We start from the raw sequence: 20,273 nt of genomic DNA, 5'->3' as shown, positions 1-20,273 counted from the left end.
AGCTTTAAATTAAGTGGCCCAAGGTTTACACAAGGCCAGGTTTACGTGAGAATGTACTCATCTGAGCGGGGACAAGATCTTGGGGGCCAGTAATTAACATTAAAATACATAACACAGAACCCCCAACAGTACATATAATATATTGGATATATAATAATATATATTGTAGCATGAGACATTGATAGCCAAACACCATCTTTTAAATAAATGCAACCCATCTACTCAAAGTAAATTGTATACAAAACTATTATTATACATGAAAAATTAATAATATTAATAATTGTTCTGTAATGTTTTCTAGGTCTGAAAATCCCTTTACAAAGGAGATGTTTTTAAATGAAAACTGTGCTTTTTATTTTTCGTAGTTGCTTTCTAAGATTTACTCTTTTATATGTATATGGGCATCTTGCCTGTGTGTATATCTATACACTGTGTGCATGGAGTGTTCACAGAGGTCAGTTCTCCCGAAATGGAGTTTTTTAGTCATTTTTAGCGTGCAGTTACCACAGAACTATCATATTCACATACATATATGTATTATTTTATGTGTTGGAGTTTTTATTTCCTTTAATAAGCTTTATGATGAAAATGAATTCAAATGAATAAAATATTACATAATCCATGCACTCCAAACTATTTTAATAGACTTATATCTAAATGAAGATATCATAATATAGAAATGCAATTCAGGAGTGGTACTGTACAGCTATAATCCCAGTATTTGTGGGGACTGTGGTAGGAGGCTCCAAAGTCTGAGGCCAACCTGGACTAAACAGCAAGACCCTGTCTTGAAAAAAGACTGAAAATACGGATGTATGATGACACATATTCACATTCCACGAGGCTGAGACCCAGGGATAATGACAAGTATGAAGTCAACTAGGATGGCATAGTGAGATTGATATAATTTTTTTTCTGTTAAATGACAAATGTATCTTCAGAGTACTTCCGAAAGGCCCATTTGACTAGCAAAGTCTTCCCATCAATTTTTGGAATTCTTTCTGGAAACCATACCAGTAGTAATAGAAGACTTCCTGTAACTCCAGTGCCAGAAGATCTATTCCCGTTTCTGCCCTTTGAGGGCACACAAACATGTGGCGCACGTGTACACACAGAGAGAGACACATACAGAGACAGAGAGAGGAGAGAGAGAGAGAGATCTTTGTTGCACTGATCTATTACAAAATAATTTCCCTCATTTCCCACTTTGGTTTTAGGTATGGTGTACTAGCCTAGGCAGTTAGCTTCTCCTTATGTCTTCCAGTTATGTTTTCCTAGCAAAAGTTAATGAGATTCCTCTGAACCTCATAGACTCTAAAGTAATACAATTTAGGAGTAGGATCATGATTACTTAGGTAATTACATCCAAAATAATCTTATAGATATACTTTGGGATGGAAGAACAAACTAAAAATTATCTTTTGAAAAAGATTTAAAGGATAACAACTTTCTGCTTTGGATTAGTCACCAAATCTTATATGCTGTTATTCCCATGGGATAAGAATTATTAACTATTATTTTACTAGTGAGAAAAATGAGAATCAAGGATTATAAACTAATCAGTCTTTGTTGAAGGTTAATCAAGATTTTTTTTTTTGCATTAAATCTTGTATGCATTCCACAGGACAGCCTAAAAAAGCTGCAGCTGCAGCGGCAGATTAAGTACTGTACAGGCCAGCGATGAGGCTGGGGGAGCGGTCAGGGTCCCTGGTCTTCTAGTAAAACCTTGGACTCGTATGCACCCAAGTGTGAGCCCTCCATCTTCTCTTCTCCACCTGTGTGGTCACAGACATAAAATTTCTACTGACCTTTGAAGATGATTGTGAGAATTAAGGTATAATGATACATAAAAATTTTGAGTGGTTGTCACAGAGTAGTCAATAAACTGGCTTTTCCATTTTGGTAACCAGTAGGTTAGTTTTGTGTGCCTAGCAGGGGTGGTTTTGTCTTTCCTGTTTCGTCTAAGGTTCAGATCATAACAAGAAAATTATTTCACTATTTTACTGTATTCATATGAAAATAAGTATTATTTTTCTAAAATTTTTGAAACAGTAATAATCAATTTGGATTAGTGAAACAATATTTTATTTGAAAGGGGGTTCCTGAAAGTAATTATTTGTATTAAATACTGTTTTTGATTTAGCTTTTTTTTTTTTTTAGTTAGTTTATTTGCTCAGGAAAAACACTGTTTTGAAAGCAGTATCAGTTAAGTTTAAACCAGTCTCTTTCTAAATATTTGTGTATGGGAGTCCAGGATATTTAACAGCTGCTCTGATGGGTGACTTGTAGGTGAGGGAGACAGAACACCTTCTTATTATATCGTTTCCCGGGTACCTTGGACAAATGCACAGGGCTATTTGGAGAAGAGAGAAATTAATCCTGGAGTTCTAGGTGCCTAATTCATAAGGTTTTGAATTAGACTTCAGGGCCTATGTTACATTTTATTACAGTCCACAGCCTAAGTGTAGACTGGGAGGAATTAAACGGAAAGCCTGCATCACAGCTGTTATGCATCTGGGGGTTTGGTTAAAAGGGACTAATTTAGCTGAGCCTGAATTATGATAAAAAGCAGGGTCTGGAGGCAGTTTCACTGAAGTCCTGTGCTCTGATCAGAGCTGGATTTAATATTGGCCCATAATTTTACATAATTATAAATTGTAAGTGTCTGCAGGACATCAGCAACTTAATTCCCACCACATGAAAAAAAAATGATTATGTCACCTGTGGATCTCAATAGCAAGCAAGCTGGGATAGAGGCAATGAGCAGACCAGGTATTTAAACTTCACTTCCAAGGGCTGCACTTCAAGCATCCCAGCTCTTCCTTATAATATCCTACAGCTCTCCCTGAACTTTAATGAAAAATTTTAATTCTGATAAACAAATATGTTCTGCAGATTTGTTATATACTACTGGGAAAGATGGTTTACGTTGTTGTGTCACCTTATCACCTTCTGCCTTTTTCTCAGGCTTGCAGATGGGTCAAGGACTTTGGAGAGTGGCCAGAAACCAGCATCTCCAACAGGAAGCCTACAGTGAGCCAGGCTACCTCAGCAGAGAGCAGAGCAGAAGAGTGGCTTCAGGTAACATTTCTCACACCAGCCACCGTAAACAAGCCCAAGGAGGCATCGATATATACCATCTTCTGAAGGCAAAGAAGTCGAAAGAACAGGAAGGGTTCATTAACTTGGAAATGCTGCCTCCCGAGCTGAGCTTCACCATCTTATCCTATCTGAATGCAACTGACCTCTGCTTAGCTTCCTGTGTTTGGCAAGACCTTGCTAATGATGAGCTTCTCTGGCAAGGGTAAGTTAATCTACCAATATTTAACTCACATACCTGTCTTGCTTAATTTTCTTTTCATAACATGCATATATTATGAAGTAATTATTAATTTTTTATTTTTTATGTATTAATTACAGATTATTCATTTTGTATCCCAGCTGTAACCCTCCTCTCTCATTCCCTCCCCATCCACTTCCCTCCCTTCCTCCGTCATCTCTTCCCATGCCCCTCTCCAAGTCCACTGATAGGCTAGGTCCTCCTCCCCTTCTATCTGACCCTAGCTTATCAGGTCTGATCAGGACTGGTTGCATTGTCCTCCTCTGTGGCCTGGCAAGGATGTTCCCCACTCAGGGGGAGGTGATCAAAGAGCCTGCCACTGAGTTCAAGTCAGAGATAGTCTCTGTTCCCCGTGAAATAATTTTTTAATATGAGCTTACACATTTTACTGTGTTTTACTAAATCATAGGAAAATAAGTAATAGTTATCTTCTCAGTCCACTTTGATATTGACATAAAGACGGTAGAGAAAACAATGGGATGATGAGTTTACAGAAAGAAGGAAGTTTTTATTCAAGGTTGAATAGAAATTTTAACAGTTGCATGTCTTTGTAATAGTGAAGAATCACAGATTTGAAACAGTAAGGAAGCTTAGCAGCACAGCATTTGGTATCTGTAGTTGTTGAATTATGCTGTGTTTAATTTGTTGTTAATGTATGATCTCTTAAAAGAGCAAGACAAATCTCCTTGCCCAACATTTAGTGATACTTCACAGTTGCCATGGGTTATTTAATAGATCCCAAATAGCTTCTTAACATGGCAAGCTCTGAGTAAGACTTGTATCTAAATGTTACTGCTGTGCAAGTTAGCTGTGTGTCTTTCAGGAAGTTTCTTCTTCAGTTTTTTTGTATGGTGTACCAACACTGGTGAACTATTGACAGGATTGAGAGAGCCAGTACATTTAAAACCCTGAAAATAGTTACTGTCATTAAGTAATCTCTAAGTGATTGTCATCTAGTATTGATCTTATTTTTGATTGCTTGTGCTTAATTTCAGATAGTAGTCACAAAAATGATTAATCCTTGCTATGCAAATTCTTAGACGCTACTAAAATTGCTAATTGTATGGCATTGATCATATTTAAGTAAACCAGAAGTGCAGATTTAAAAATAAAAGTTTATAGCCATATGTTACTACTCTAAAGACCATGGGACCTGGGGGAATGAAGCTTAAAAATGAGGCAGACTAAAGCCTCATGTAATAGCCAACTTTAGAGCATCAGACATGAGAGCATTAAGAATAATCACGAGTAAGAATTTTCTTACTCACATGATTAAGAATAATCACATGAGTAAGGTGTGCAATCACAAGGACAAAACTTAAGTGGCAAAAACATGACTTTTCATAGAGGCGTTAAATAAATTACAGTAGTCAGCTGTGATGAATAATCTGAAGTAAATTCACTATCTGCTGTCTCTAGGAGGAGCACAAAAAATATTCTAAAACCGATTTTGTGTTTTTCAAGAGACTGAGGTCACAAGACTCTTGTTTTCTTGAAGTTGTTTTTACAAGCACTCGGAATTTCCTTCACACAACTCCATTCTTGGCTTGTGTTCTGGCAGCCCTAGAATCTAATTCTGTTTCATCTAACATCAGAATTTTGTCATGTAAATGCGTGTTTTATCTTAGGAAATATAGTAACTTTGGCCTTTTTTTTTCCTCTTATATTTACAGGTTGTGTAAATCTACATGGGGTCACTGTTCTATATATAATAAGAACCCACCTTTAGGATTTTCTTTTAGAAAATTGTATATGCAGCTAGATGAGGGAAGCCTCACCTTTAATGCCAACCCAGAGGAGGTAAGTGGAGGTTATCTGCCTCAGGTGAACTCTTACGATCTTGCTGCAACATTCTAATATTGTGACTTGCAGGGGAAATTGAAAGTAACTGCCTTTTCAGTCTGAAAAACCAAGCTTCTGGTTACTGTTATATGGCATAACTGTAATTTGTCTTTTCTGGTCCTATTCTAATCTGTCTATGTGCAAACATTATATGGCAGAATTCTTGACATGTATGCAGTACTCTACTGGCCTGATATAGATTACCAGTGACTATAAAAATTGTCAATGAGAACACACATGTAATATTTTCATCAAATTATATCTCCAGCATTATCTTCCCATTTATTCTATTTAATAGTGATGTACTTTTATTAGCGATAATCACAGACAACATCATTCTGTATCAAGATGTTGAATGTTGATGGCCTTACCTGACCAGATGGCTCATTAGGTAAAGGAGTTTGCTGTGCAAGTCTGGCAGCCTGAGTTCAATGCTTAGAACCTATAAAAAGGTGAAAGGAAAAAACAGAACCTGCAAAGTTGCCTTCTAATTTACATACTCGTACTGTGGCACAAACACATGCATGTACTAATATAATCATTTTTTATTAAAAAACATAATTTAATATTACCGAAAGCTTCTTCCTGATTCTGTTATTTAATTCTTTCATAATACGTAAGAGTGAGCAAAATATCAAGAAAAATTTTCTCTTGTATTTCCTGTTCTTAATGTATCTTGGAAAAATTAAGAATTTTAGAAATGCGTATATCTCCTGGACTTAGGCCTTCAAATCCAAATGGAAATGGGAGTTAATTACTTCTCAGTGTGTTGTTTTCTTTGGAAACATTAATTAAAATTACTTTAATTTAATAGTTACTTTAAAATAATTTTCATTTGTTATAAAGTTACTAAAAATTGTTTAGGTTGGGGGCTGGAGAGATGGTTCAGCAGTCATAAGAGCACCAGCTGCTCTTTCAGTGGTCCTGAGTTCAATTCCCAGCAACTACATAGTGGCTCACAACCATCTATAAAGGGATCTAATGTCCTCTTCTGTACCCTATTCTGGTATGAAGGCATACCTGCAAATAGAGCACACACACACACACACATATATATATCATAATTAAATAAATCTCTTTAAAATGGGGAAAAAGAATTAAGTCATTCAGCTAAGTAGTTCTAAAATTATCTTAATTTTGCTATAAATAGGAAACTTTTTTTCAGTTTTTAAAGTGTAAATCTAAGTGTTGCTCTTATAACTATGAATGAAATAACCCAATGACAGTACATTTTAAAATAAATTGACTTTTATTTACTATGAATAGTTTCCTTGTTAAATTTGTCTTGTACACTTATAAAGCTAAATGCCATTTTTAAACATACACTTTATTATTTACTCTTATAATTATCAGTATAACAAATGATATGTTATAAAAAAAAACCTGCTGTAATAGTCACATTCAGATAGCCATTCTCTTTTTTTATCTATTAATATTTTAAAGAAGTAGGTGAAATTCTAATGCTTTTTGTTGTTGCTTTGGGCTTTTTGAGACAATGTCTTCTATAGCCCAGGCTTGTCTTGAATTTACTATGTTGCTCAGGCTGGCCTTGAACTTCTGATCCTCCTGCTTCAGTTTCCTGGATGCTGCGACAATAGATAGTATGTCACCGTGCCCCCTAAAACATGATATTCTTAATGAAAATGAAATAATTTATGAATAGCTAACATTCAAACTATATATTTGGAGCCTTTATAATATAAAAAGGCACTTTTTAGACTCTAATGAACAATAAGGAGTTATCATAAATTAGAGTTTATTGGTTATTTCTTTATTGTAATTTCCAGTATCTTTTACTATAAAATATAGTAGCTTTTCACAGTATCTTCTGTGTAGACAGATAACATAAGTTATGTCACTTTTCAGCTCTTATACTGTGGCCAGTGTGCTTTGTAGGGAAATCTCACTATAGTTTTTCAGAGACTGGATTAGTTTCAGAGCCTTTCTTATTTTCATTACCATTATACTTTACTGGTTGCTGACTAAAACAGTTAATGTGGTGAGCTGTTTGATCTTTTGCTTTGTTCTGCTTAGCAATTAAGTGGGGATTGCTGGAGAAGAACTGAGGCCAACTAGTGTAGTGTTTTGCTCCAGAATGTGTAAGAATCAGGAGAGACAGCTTTTGTAAGCCCCCGTCTTTTGTGAAGTCTAACTGGCTTCTGCCATAATTATATGGACGTTGAATCAAAGTATCATCTTTCATATGTCTTGCAAGTGTTCCATTGTAAGCAAAGTATAATTTGGTAAATACCAAGTTGTACAAAGTCAGAAAAGTGAGATAGCATTGCTGGTACTGACTGTGGTAAGTAGTTGTTTCTTGCTGAATGTCTTATAGTTTTAAAAACAAATTCTAAAGTCATGCTTTCTATGAAAGAAACAAAAAAATATTGTCACCTCACACACTAGATATGGGCTAGATAGTTTTAAATGTCTAAACTGGAAAAAATAAGACAGAAAAGATGTTTCTATGTTTGCATCCCTGAACATTATGCCATATAGTTCTTGTTAATAACCCCTAGGACGTTTTGAGGGAAGACAGAAAAAGGGTATTTAAGTCCCTTTTTTAATATGCTAGAATTAAATTTATAATTCAAACATTTGTTAAGCAAGGGAATTTAAATTATCAAAATAAAATTTTTAGGTCTTCAGTTTACTTTTCCATCCTAACTTCCATTGTTATTGAGAGTTGGCTGTATTCCTTTTCTTTACACATGGGCCTGATTTAGAATAGTCTAGAGTGTTACTGAATAAATTAATTCACTATTCTGAAATGGTGCTGCCCAGAGTCACAGAGTTGAGCCACTCCAAGCCTGTCATTCCAGACTCTGATTCTATGCTGTTGTGAATATCAGTAGTTAAGTAGGTATTACCTATAGCAAAAAAGAAAATAAAAGATTGTCTTTGCTAGAATATATTTACGGTACAAATAAGACACCCCTCCCAAAAAGGTATTTAATGTGTTCAGAAAAATGGGGGAAAACATTTTAATGACTGTATTCTAACTTTCATTACAAATACAAAATAGATTGTTTATTGTTTACAAAGTAAATCAAATTCATATAAAAATTTATTGGAAAGATATTCTCACATAGAACTTGGCAGTATGACTATAATTAGTCAAGTCATGGGAATGGAGTGCTAGAATCAGAGTACTTTTTGGAGATTTATTTTCTTCCCCCACTCACTGGAGCACTGTCAACAGACATTTTTCTGGGTCCACCTAAATGAGCAGTAAATTATTGTTGATAATATGTTCAAATGTAAGTTATGTTTATTGCAGCTGTTTGAGATAAGTTACATATATTTGTTGAGTATTGTTTAAGAAGTGTACTTTTCCATGGTTTCTAGTTTCGTACTTAAGATTTTTCATAGTAAACATCATTAAAATATAAATTAAGAATACTTACAGCCACAGGGAACAAGATTCTCCAAAGGACACCGTTCATGTCACGGATATGGGTAACCAAACTCCATAGCAACTGCTGGCAGTGGCTCATGGGGTGGGGGAGAACATCTGCACAATTTTGGTACGATTATCTAGCACGCTGTTGTTATCTGCATGACACTGTGATTTCTAGCTGTATGTTATGTCTTGATCTTGTGCATGAGCTTGTGTACTTTGTGGTGATGACCACATTCTAGAAAAGGAATGTGCTGAGTACTACCTGTTTTCATGAAGTTGTACTTTCCCTGCATGTACAAGTTCAGTGTGTCAGTTCTCTTCTGCGAGGAGTGCTGTGATAAGCTCTGTTTATCATCCAGTGTTTCTTAGGATCCTTCTTGTTTTAAAACATTTTCTGGACATAGTTATCTTTAAATTTAGAGTCTTAAAAACTGATGGTAAGCATAGTGTAATACAGACTTGTTTTCATATCTGCAGGTGTGTTTTAAGTAGTTTTTTATAATGCTATGCAGTCAGATTTTTAAAAGTATGCTTTAGGTATATAAGAATATTTTCCCACATTGATACAGAAATATCTAATTCTATACACTTTTATACATTTTACTAAATGGATCTTGGATTACATTTACTTGAAATATTTTGTTTGACCTACTTTAGATGGAAATTAATTAAGAATATGTATAACATTGTTAAAACAACATATTTTTTGCTGTCAAACCAGCAAATATGTAAGTTCTTCCATTATAGGAACAATTTTAAGAGGGAGCTCACTTTGTTGTTAGAGATTTTAATGTATGACCTAAAAATGGTTATTATCTACTTTGTAGCATAGGAACAGTGGTGTGAATAAAAAACCTTTACTACTAAGTATAGATAACCCCAATTAGTTTCATCAGAACATACAGATGAACATTCTCTATTACATAATAAGGAAGGCATTTTGAAGTTTAGTAAATTTGAATAGGTTAGATTTCTGGTTAGTCGACTTGTTTATGATACAGTTTTCTAAAGCCTATAATTCATGATGCACATATGGAATAGTCAACAAGTAAATGTAGTGCTTACTTGATACAATAATATTTGGTTTTGTTAAAGGAATACACTTAGAGATTTAAGACTGGTTAAGAAGTTATATTATTCATTTAGAGCTATCTAATATGATCTCTCTGATAAAAATCTGTTGGTTTATAATTGCTTGTTTTTAAATGAAGCCGGCAGTAGCTATAATGGAATCTGTATACCTTCAATTATTTATTTTCTTTTCCATTGTCTGATAGTACTTCCTATTTAAAAACAACAGTTTTAGTACCCACTTATAAGTGAGTATATATTATGTGTGTCTTTCTCCTTCTTGGATACCTTACTCAGAAAGATCTTTTCTAAATCTCACGATTTGCTGCAAATTTCATGATTTCCTTGTTTTTAAATGCTGAGTAGTATTCCATTGTATAAAAGTACCACAACTTCTGTATCCATTCCTCCATTGATGGACATCTGGGTTGTTTCCAGGTTCTGGCTATTACAAGTAAAGCTGCTACGAACATGGTTGAGCAGATGTCCTTGTTGTGTACTTGAGCATCTTTTGGATATATGCCTAGGAGTGGTATAGCTGGATCTTTAGGAAGTGCTATTCCTAATTGTCTGAGAAAGCGCCAGATTGATTTCCAAAGTGGTTGTATAAGTTTACATTCCCACCCTAGACCTATAAGATAGGATAAACATACTAAAATCTGTACAACTAAAAGAAATAAACAAGAAAGAGGACCCTGGGTAAGATGATCAACCCTCACTTAGAAAGACAAATGGGATGAACATTGGATTTAGGAGAAAACAAGTAACAGGACAGGAGCCTACTACAGAGGGCCTCTGAAAAGTATCAAAGCAGATACTGAGACTCATAACCAAACCTTCGGTAGAGTGCAGGGAATCATATAAAAGAAGGGGGAGTTAGTATGACCTGGAGAGGACAGGAGCTCCACAATGACCAAATATATCTGGGCATAGGGTTTTTTTATGAGACTGTATATCCAACCAAGGACCATGTGTGGATATAACCTAGAACCCCTGCTTGGATGTAGCCCATGGTAGCTCAGTATCCAATTGGGTACCCCAGTAAGGGGAACAGGGACTATTTCTGACATGAACTCAATGGCTGGCTCTTTGACACCACCACCCCCCACCCCCCGATGGAGAAGCAGCCCTACTAGGCCACAGAGGAGGACTTTGCAGCCAGTCCTGAAGATACCTGATAAAACAGGGTCAGATGAAAAGGGAGGCGGTCCTCCCCAATCAGTGGACTTGGAAAGGGGCAGGGAGAAGATGAGAGAGTGCGGGTGGGATTGCGAGGGAATGAGGGAGCGGGATACAGTGGGATACAAAGTTAATAAACTGTAACTAACTAATAAATGAAAATAAATAAATAATAAAAACAACAGTTTTGTTGTGTCTTGACAGACTGAGATAACTTTCATGTTTGATATTTTGGTTATTAGCTAATTTGTTAGGAAAAGTTTTACTTTGCAAAATATGCCCCTAAAGCAATATTCAGTATTGCTGTAGACTGATACAAATGTCCCTGACTAGTAATTTGGTATAATCAACTATTCGTAATCAAGTCTTTGATATCTCATTTTCCGTATGAACTGTGTAAAATCTAAGTATGTCCTATTTCCAGTGAAGAATTACAGACCATGTAGGTGGTTTTTTATTCTGGAAAAATACACTAACTTTTGAGATTAATCATAGATCCACAGAGATAGAAAATTTTATTTATCTTGCTATAGAAAATAGTCTCAGCAATAGATAGTAGATAGTTGATAACAAGCCCTTTTAGCAGGAAGATGTATGTACCTTGAACAATCTTTACAGCCTAGAGATGAAGAAACTTAAATTTCTAATTCTTGGCTAGGATATAATCTGAAGGTTATCTTGGAATGATTGAGGTGTTGGTGCCTGTCAGTATGTTTCTCAGTTGTTGCCTCATATTATGGACTGGTACCTACAGTAGGTATCAATTAGAATGCTTTGGCTTCAAGGAACAGAGAACCTAAGCTGACAGTGACTAAAATGGTATACATTTCTTTGCTTTAAAGCATTTTGAGGGAGATGTCTTATAGATATGTAGTGATCTCATCATGGAGAGGCTGTTGACTTTGAGAGGGCAGCCACATCTAGCATTACATTTTCTTCCCTTCCTTTCTTCCTTCCTTCCTCCTTCTCTCCCTCTCTTCCTTCCTTCCTTCCTTCTTTTTCTTCATCCTCTCTCCCTTTTTTCCTTTTCTTTCTCTCTTGAAAATAGATTCTTCTTCTCTCCTACATCCTGACCATAGTTTTCCCTCCCTCCACTTCTTTCCCCCACACCTCCTCTCTTCCCCAAATTCACTCCCCCTCTGTTTCCTCTTCAGAAAAGAGCAGGCCTCCAAGAAACAACAGCCAAATAGGACAAAACAAAATACAATAAGACTTAGCAAAAAGCCCTCAAAGCAAAAAGCTAGACAAGACAACCTAACAGGAGGAATAAGTCCCAAGAATAGGCAAAAGAGTCAGAGTCACATCCAGTCCCACTGTCCCACACAAACAGCAAGCTAACACAGAGGACCCGGTGCAGACCCTAGACCGTCTCTCTTTCTCTCTCTCTCTCTCTCTCTCTCTCTGCATGATGTCTGGCAGTGGGTCTTTGAACCCACTCCCACAGCAGTATATTATTAGAAATCAATTCATTGATTTTTTTTCCAGTTATGTTTGGTTTTACCCTAGTCACTAGAATACTTAGTCTCTAGTTCCTGGCCTTCCAAGCAGTGTAGGGCCTGGGTTCCCTTTTAGGCCATATGCTCCCATGTGGGCTTCAAGTGAGACCCAAACATTGATTGGCCACTCCCACAAGCTCTGCACAACCATTGCCCTGGCACATCCTGAATGATTTGACATGTTGTAACTAACCAGCAAACTGGAAGTATTAACTTACAGAGGAAAAGCCAGTTGAGCTTTTCGGTTGGGGATTTATCTAATTGTCAACCAGCTCCTTTTTACTCCAATTAAATTCTCAAAAGCAAATATGAAGAAAAACTGACTTGCTAATTAACAATGTTTTGAAATAATTTGTATTCAGGATTATCTATCAAATTCCTATAGATTTGGGTAATGATGATGATAAAAATAAATGACTCTTTGAGCTACCGACAATAGGAACATGATAACAATCAGGGATAAATTAAATTTAAAAATTATTACCCTTACTGAGAGTATCTCAGATTCAATTCTTTCTTCCTAATATTTTATTTTCAGGTGTTGCAAAGAGTCCTTACAACTGCAAGATGGCAGTTGGTTTTGTCATTACATACACATTAGAATTAGCAATTGCATTTGTTAGAATTGGTTCACATGGAGGTCAAGAAAGCCAAGGGAAATAGAACCAATAGATCATCTTAGAACGATTTATTCAACTCTAAAGGCCATGAATGCAGCCTGTCATTCAGCTGGCAGATGTGGCCTCCCTAGCAAGGAGTCAAGCCATAAGATAATATAATAGGTCAGCTAACACACACCTGTAATCCCAGCACACCGGAAGGCAGACGCAGGTGGATCTCTGTGAGTTGAAGGCCACGAAGTGAGTCCAGAGCATCCAAGGCTACAAGGAAAACTGTATCTTTGGGGGAAAAAAAAAAAAAAGATTATATAATAGGCCAACAGTATTTTTTATTTCCTTTTTTTACTGTCACATTAAGAGCTGTAATTCACCTCAGTTCTACCTTTACCCTTCTTTGTCATTACTGTGCAGCAATAGCACTTTGTTCACTCAGTGGTACAAGGATTTAAAATGACATGTTAGTGTCCTCCCTATTCAAATTGTTGTGCTTCTGGTCCCAGTATTCTTCTTTGGGTATAAAGCTGCTGACCCAGCAGACACCAGAACTAAAGGAGAGAGAATCAAACCCTTGCAAGATGTCACTCCTTAAGGTGGTGTTAGGGGTGCTCCCCCAAAGGCTAATCCCTCATTTCCTGCTTCCAGCAATCTAGCAACTTAAACAGACCATGCAGTCCTTTCTATTCCTTTCTCTTTTGGCCCAGTGCTTATGTAATTTAGTCCTGTTAACTACAACATAAGCAGAAGTATACCAAAGAATTTATAAATATGTTTCTAAACCTAAGTCTAAGAAATGTGGGAAGAAATCTGTCTTCTTTGTTTTGAGAATACTGTATGTCTGTAAGTATGTATATCTAGTCTAGTTTATAAATGATTTTCTGGTTGAGAGGCTAACTTTGTCCTGTCAAGTCAAGTTTATTGTCTATCATGGCTTCCCTTCCTGTCCTAGTTCCTAGAGTTAATGCAATACATACATGGTTTACAAGCAGGACGTGGAGTCAACGCAAATCTTTTACAGAGGAATGGATTTCCCCTAATTGTCTCATCTTGTCAGAGGACCTGATGCACTTTCTGCTTGATTCCTTTATTTTCTATGGTAAAGGCTGATTTTCTGTCTTACTGTGAAATCATCGTTGAATAAAAATTAAGTGCAATTTAGACAGTGTGTTGGTAGACAGTATATATGAGTGAGAATTTTTTCATTTGAATTATGCTTTTGTTACCGATTTAGATAAATATACTTAGAAATCAAATAATATTATATTAGATATTTTAAGTACATTTTAAAGAAAAATATATTTGCCATAATTTCTTTCAGCATACTTTCTCTAATTCTGCCCCCCTTTCTTGATATAACTATAGTTTCAGATCTTCGATATCACCTTCTAGATTGAATATATAGGATAGTTGCCTCACTTACCTGTCTTTAATTTAGCAATTGATGCTACCAACATGGCTACTGTATCAGAAATATAAATGACTTTTTTTATTCAGCTTTTGGATGTCTTCAAATGTAAGGTTTTTTTAATCAGCTTCATCGTGGCTTTAAAAGTATGAGAATAGCATAAGTATAACGTTTCCTTTATTTTTTAACAAATTGACAAAACAAATAAATTGTGTATTTCTCCGCTGGATAATTTAATGTTTCCTTTTTTCATCATAAAACTTTAAGGGATGCCTTCTTTAAAATCAAGATCCTAAAGCTGAAACACTCTAGGCCACACTCATGAGTGTACAGTGATCTACTGTGGTTGGTGATTTATTTGGAACAGTGCTGTATCCTCTAAGAAATAAATTTGAGGCATTTCCACATGTCCTGGGGGAGGGTCTTACTAAGCATCTTGACTTCATAGGAGTTATGTCACTTTGATTTGGAATAAATAACCTCTGTGTTGTTTCTTCTTCCATAAAATAGTTAGATAGAAAACTAGCAGCGTTGTAATGATTAAATAAATTAAGGCCTGTTAAATGGTTAGTGCTTCTAACTGCTCAATAGGTATGTCTGGATATGTGTTCTCCAGGTGCAGCTATGGTAGGTTATAATTTGAAGAGCCAGATATGCTCAAGGCTTTGATGTTCTTCTCAAAACATTTAGACTCTATTAAATAACTTGTTGCATCCTGTGAAGAGGTCCTTTACAATGTGTACATCAGTCAAACTAAGATTCTTGGACTCTAATGAGACGTTTTGCCTTTAGTGTATTGCCAGGCATGTGCACACAGTGATGTGCTGCTTTGATGATTGTATTTCTCTACTTCTCTACTCTTAAGACTTTTCTAAATTGTTGATTATTTCTAATAATGTTCAGAGCTCCTAAATATATTTTGAATGTTCATATGCCTGAGGATGTTCAGTTGTCTAGGGATTATGACAAACTAACTTTGTTTTTAAAGTGCAGTGTTTGTATATCACTTTCATAAAGCAAGAATTCTAAATCAGTAGTAGTGCGTAAACATCACTTTCTCAGTAGTTTGGATTATCATTAAGCATATCTTAGCTAAGAAAGCTTCCCCTTCATGCTTTCTTTTTCCAGCCTAGAGTTTGGTGAAGATAGAATGGGCTTTAACTAAGAGTTTTACCTCAGCTAAAAGCATCTCTTTCAGAAACAGTTACAGTAACGAGAGTACACTTGATTGTTGGTAGTAATTGCTGATTTGAGAAGGACCATGAGGTCAGTTTAGTGATGCACCTTAGTCACAGGTGTGGCTCTGTTAGGGGCTGTTAGTAACTCACAGATGTGGCTTGTTTTCTGCTTCAAGCTATTTAAATTAATTAATAGGGCTTATGGTTATTTAAAACTTAAATAAGGAGGTTCATGTTATTTGTCTAATGTCATTGTTCTCTTTTTTTTAAAACACAAGCAGAAAAATCTATCCTGTATCTGCTCTCCATTTCCCGAGGTTTCTTTGCAGGAGGTTTTCCATTTCTATTTGGATTTTTATTTATATATCTATCTTTTATATGAGACTTACAATTGACACTTTCTAGCCGAAAGGAATTTCAAATACATATTTTCAATACTCAGCCATTTCTTGGCATCATATACTTTTATATACCAGAAAGCCCATGGCAACTAAAGTCCTACCAGTTTAAACAGCATCCATAAATAAAGTGATTTCATCCTGAATCTCACATTCAAGTCAGAATAATTTTGTTTGTCACACCCTCTGGATGAAATGTGATGCTAGGATGTTAAGATTTGCTTCAGTGACCATATTATAGGGAATTTGTCATGGGACATTGACCTTGTCCACAACTGTCACTTCTCCGTGGTGTGAGCAATGTGTGTCCTCTGCTCATAGAAAAAGAGATGACATCTGCAGTACTTGGTGCACATTTTCCTCTTAGTTCTATGCAGTATAGAACCTTCCAGTAAATTACTTCATTATGGCTGTATAAGAGGAAAGCTAACTATTCTTTAGAACAAACAAACAAAGGCTTCAGAAGATTCCTGTTCCTAGTCATTCTCTATGAAGAAAAGATTTTTGGTAACACAGACAGATGTAAGTTTGCTTGTATAAAAGGTCAACTTTTCAGAATCATTCCCTTAAGGGAAATATGCTAAAACAGTACATTTTTGAGATGGCCCATTTGGGTTGCACTTAAAAACATACATTATTTCTGAATTATGTTCTAGAAGTCTCTAAACATATGAGAGGCCTGTACACACAGAATAGAGAAAATATTGAAAACTTAGTATATGTAGCAAGATTAAATAACAAGGTAAAAAGTCTTAAATTTCTCATTAATACGTCTTGTGCACTTGTTTTACTGCAAATGAAAAAGTAGGGTGACTTTTTTTCATTTTCAAATAGATATCCTCAGATGAATCATTCTCGATTATTCAGGCTTTGTTAGAAATCTAGATGGAACTATTTTGTGTTATAAACTTTTTTGCTAAAATTTAACTCATATACAGATTAAAGCCTTCAAAATATCCATAAAAGCAAAAATCAACCAACATGGACTTTATTTTTTCTTTTTTGCATTCTTAATTCCCTGTTCTGTCCAACAGGATTACAAAGCTCTGTGAACTCTGACTGGGTTTTCATTCTTTCCCTGCTCCCATTCATCTGCTTTGCTCCAGGCTTCCTTTCTCTGTCAACTCTTTCATCTTCTGGCATGCAAAGTTTTAAGTTGTCTTTAAAGATAAACCTTTTTCTTTCTCTCAATTATTCCATCTTCTCCACTGTTTACCGACATTTTCAGGTGACTCTGCTGAACCTACTTTTTCTACCTCGTGTTCACTTCTTATGTGGTAGATTTGAACTTGACTATGGAGACACTTCTTAAAAGTCACTAAATTTTCCAAAATTTTGTGCCCTGTTTTCCCATTAATCTGGAAGTATCTAAAAGGAAACTTGCTGTGTTTCTGTAATATTGCCATAAAAAATTTTAAGGCTTAGTAAACAGGCTCAGGAAGTTCAAGTAAATTACTTATTTTCATATAATCATGTAGTAGCACTGTGATCAGAGCCACGGTTCAGTGCCACGTCTGAAAACTATGCTCTTGTGACTCTACCAAGTAACTGCTTTTAGTAATTCAAGGTTTTGTTCTGTTTCTTTAATTAGTTTTTGTTTGTCTTGTGTTTTGTTTGGTGTTTGTGTTTATGTGGTTTCAAATTTTCTTTTAAACTGGGACTTACATTATAGTCTTAGCTAGCCTAGATAGAACTCACTGCATAGCCTAGACTAGCCCCTATTCTCCTGCCTCATCCTCCATTCTGGACAGCCACGCAAAGCTGGCATTGACCTTTATACACGCTTTTCTGTTTTAAATCTCAGTCTCTTAGATTCAGAGACATTCTTTAGTCATTCTCCTTACAAGTAATATTTCTTGTTCAAAGTCTTTCGTCTTTATCTACTCGTTTTGTTTTTAGCTCCTATTGGGGACAGCCCTGAATACAGGTTTTATTTTTAATAGAATATTTTTGTAATTCTTTGGGAATTTTATATATGCATACCGTGCATTTTTATCATCCACCCCATACTCCTCCACTAACTTCCCCATATCACCTCAACTTCTTCCCAACTTGTGTCCTCTTTTTAGTTTTATTTATTTATATTGTTTGTTTATGTGTATTGGTGTTTTGTTCACCACACGTGCCCAGAGAGGCCAGAAGAGGGCTGTAGATCCCCTGTTTCAGAAGTTAAAAGTGTTGTAAGCTGTCATGTGAACCTTGGGAATCCAATCTTGGTTCTCTGGAAGAGTAGCCAGTCTTCTTAAAGGCTGAGCAATCTCTCCAGCCCTATCCTTTTTTGTATTTTATATATTTTATTTTATATATTTCAATTAAAATATAATATCATCATTCCCCCCCCCATACTCCTCCCATGTCCCCCACTTTCTCTGAAATTCTGGGCTCTGTTTTTTCATTATAATTGTTACACATATATATTTATTGCCTCATTTTTTTCCTGCTCTTTTTTTGCCTTTTAAATCTTTCTAGTTAATCCATCATTACTTCAAATAACATGCCCCCCCCCCACGTGTGTGTGTGTCCCTCTCCTACTCTCATTCCTTTCCCTTTTTCCTCTCTTATTTTGGAATCTACAGTGAACAAGTACTTTAGCACTGAGCTGTCAATAGGCCTTAACACCTGGTTTAAGGCCTTAAAACCATCATCTGTTTGTTTTGAAGCAGGGTCTCACATACGCCATACTGGCCTTAAACTCCTTGAACTCATGATCCTTCCGTTTCCACTTCCCGAATTCTAAGATTACAAACGTGCACTGCCACTCCTAGTTTTGTTGTTGTTGTTTTTAATGTTGGGTGAAACCTCATGTTTGCTGGACAAGCACTTTTGAGACCAACTGAGCCATATCTCCAGCCCATCTCTTGTTTTCTTTTCTCATATTTTTTTGTAGTCATTTCTCTCTTCATCAAGCCAAGAAAAAAAAAAAATGTTATCTTTCACTTTTCATTGCCTTGTGGGCTGATGTCCAGCATATTTATCAAGTACATTCACATCTTCAACTTTGTGATATACAGAGTTTTAAATTATGTTTTAGAATCTATTACTTCCTGTCTCTACATGTTCAAACCTGCGTATCTTCCATAGCCAACTACTTAATTTATAGTCTATTATTTTTTATGGTACAGTAGTCTCTACAGGGTACAGATTCCCCAAAACTTCTTGTGTATAGATATTCCTGAAAGTATCTATGTATACTTTGGTTTTTCTATACATATACAACTATAATAAAACTTAACTCATCAGTGAGGAATTGTAAAATACAATATTAATAGAATCCTTGCAACACTACACTGCAATACAGATCATGTGAATGTGTTCTCCATGTGACTTACAGTATTTCTCCCTCTTTGTTTAAAGGAATCACTTTGTGGGTTCCCTTTGTGTGGCTTTGCTAGCATTACTGTTCTTTTGCTACAGGGAATTTTTTTTATTTAATTTTATTTTTCTTTTTAGTTACATTTTGTTAACTCTGTGTCCCTGCTGTATCCCACTCCCTCATTCCCTCCCCAACCCCACACTCCCTCCCTGGTCTCCTCCCTGCCCCTTTCCAAGTCCACTGATAGGGGAGGACCTCCTCCCCTTTCATTTGACCCTGTTTTATCAGGTATCTTCAGGGCTGGCTATAGAGTCCTCCTCTGTGACCTAACAGGACTGCTCCTCCCCTGGGCGGGGAGGAGGTCAAAGAGCCTGCCCTTGAGATCCTGTTAGAAATAGTCCTTGTTCCCCTTACTTTGGAAAACTACTTGGTTACTGAACTACCACGGGCCACATCCAAGCAGAAGTTCTAGGTTATATCCATAGATGGTCCTTGGTTGAGTGTCAGTCTCAGAAAAGACCCTGTGCCCGGATATATTTGGTCCTTGTAGAGCTCCTATCCTTTCCATATCATACTAACTCCCCTTTTTTCATATGATTCTCTGCACTCTGCCGAGGGTTTGGTTATGAGTCTTAGTGTCTGCTTTGAAACACTGCTAATTAGAGTCTTTCAGATGCCTTTTGCAGTAGATTCCTGTCATACCTTCAATGCACATCCCATTTGTCTTTCTAAATGAGGATTGATCATCTTCGCCCCATGTCCACTTTCTTGATTATCTTCTTTAGGTGTATAGATTTCATTATGTTTATCATATCTTGTAGGTCTATATAAGCGAGTATATACCATGTTTGTCTTTCTCCTTCTGGGATACTTCACTCAGAATGATCTTTTCTAGATCCCACCACTTGCCTGCAAATTTCATGATTTCCTCCTTTTTGATTGCTGAGTAGTATTCCATTGTGTAAAAATACCACAATTTCTGTATCCATTCCTCCATTCCTCCGTTGATGGACATCTGGGTTGTTTCCAGG

At 36.1% G+C, this 20,273-nt stretch overlaps 1 protein-coding gene across 3 annotated transcripts in view; it reads left to right on the top strand.

Moving 5' to 3' along the window:
* Positions 1 to 20,273, top strand: part of Fbxo8 (F-box protein 8) — a 37,656-nt gene that overhangs the window by 8,080 nt on the left and 9,303 nt on the right. For all 3 annotated transcript variants that reach the window (XM_055597876.1, XM_055597877.1, XM_055597878.1), the window contains exons 2-3: positions 2,968 to 3,304; positions 5,014 to 5,140. In XM_055597876.1, the coding sequence (XP_055453851.1) occupies positions 2,976 to 3,304; positions 5,014 to 5,140 (456 nt within the window). In that variant the 5' untranslated portion in view covers positions 2,968 to 2,975. The remainder of the gene's footprint in view (positions 1 to 2,967; positions 3,305 to 5,013; positions 5,141 to 20,273) is intronic.

Source organism: Psammomys obesus, unplaced genomic scaffold (genome assembly GCF_907164565.1).
Source record: "Psammomys obesus unplaced genomic scaffold, mPsaObe1.curated_primary_1811, whole genome shotgun sequence".
Classification (NCBI taxonomy): Eukaryota; Metazoa; Chordata; class Mammalia; order Rodentia; family Muridae; genus Psammomys; species Psammomys obesus.
The sequence above is the reverse complement of the archived record's forward strand: the minus strand, read 5'-3'. Positions and strand labels throughout refer to the sequence as shown.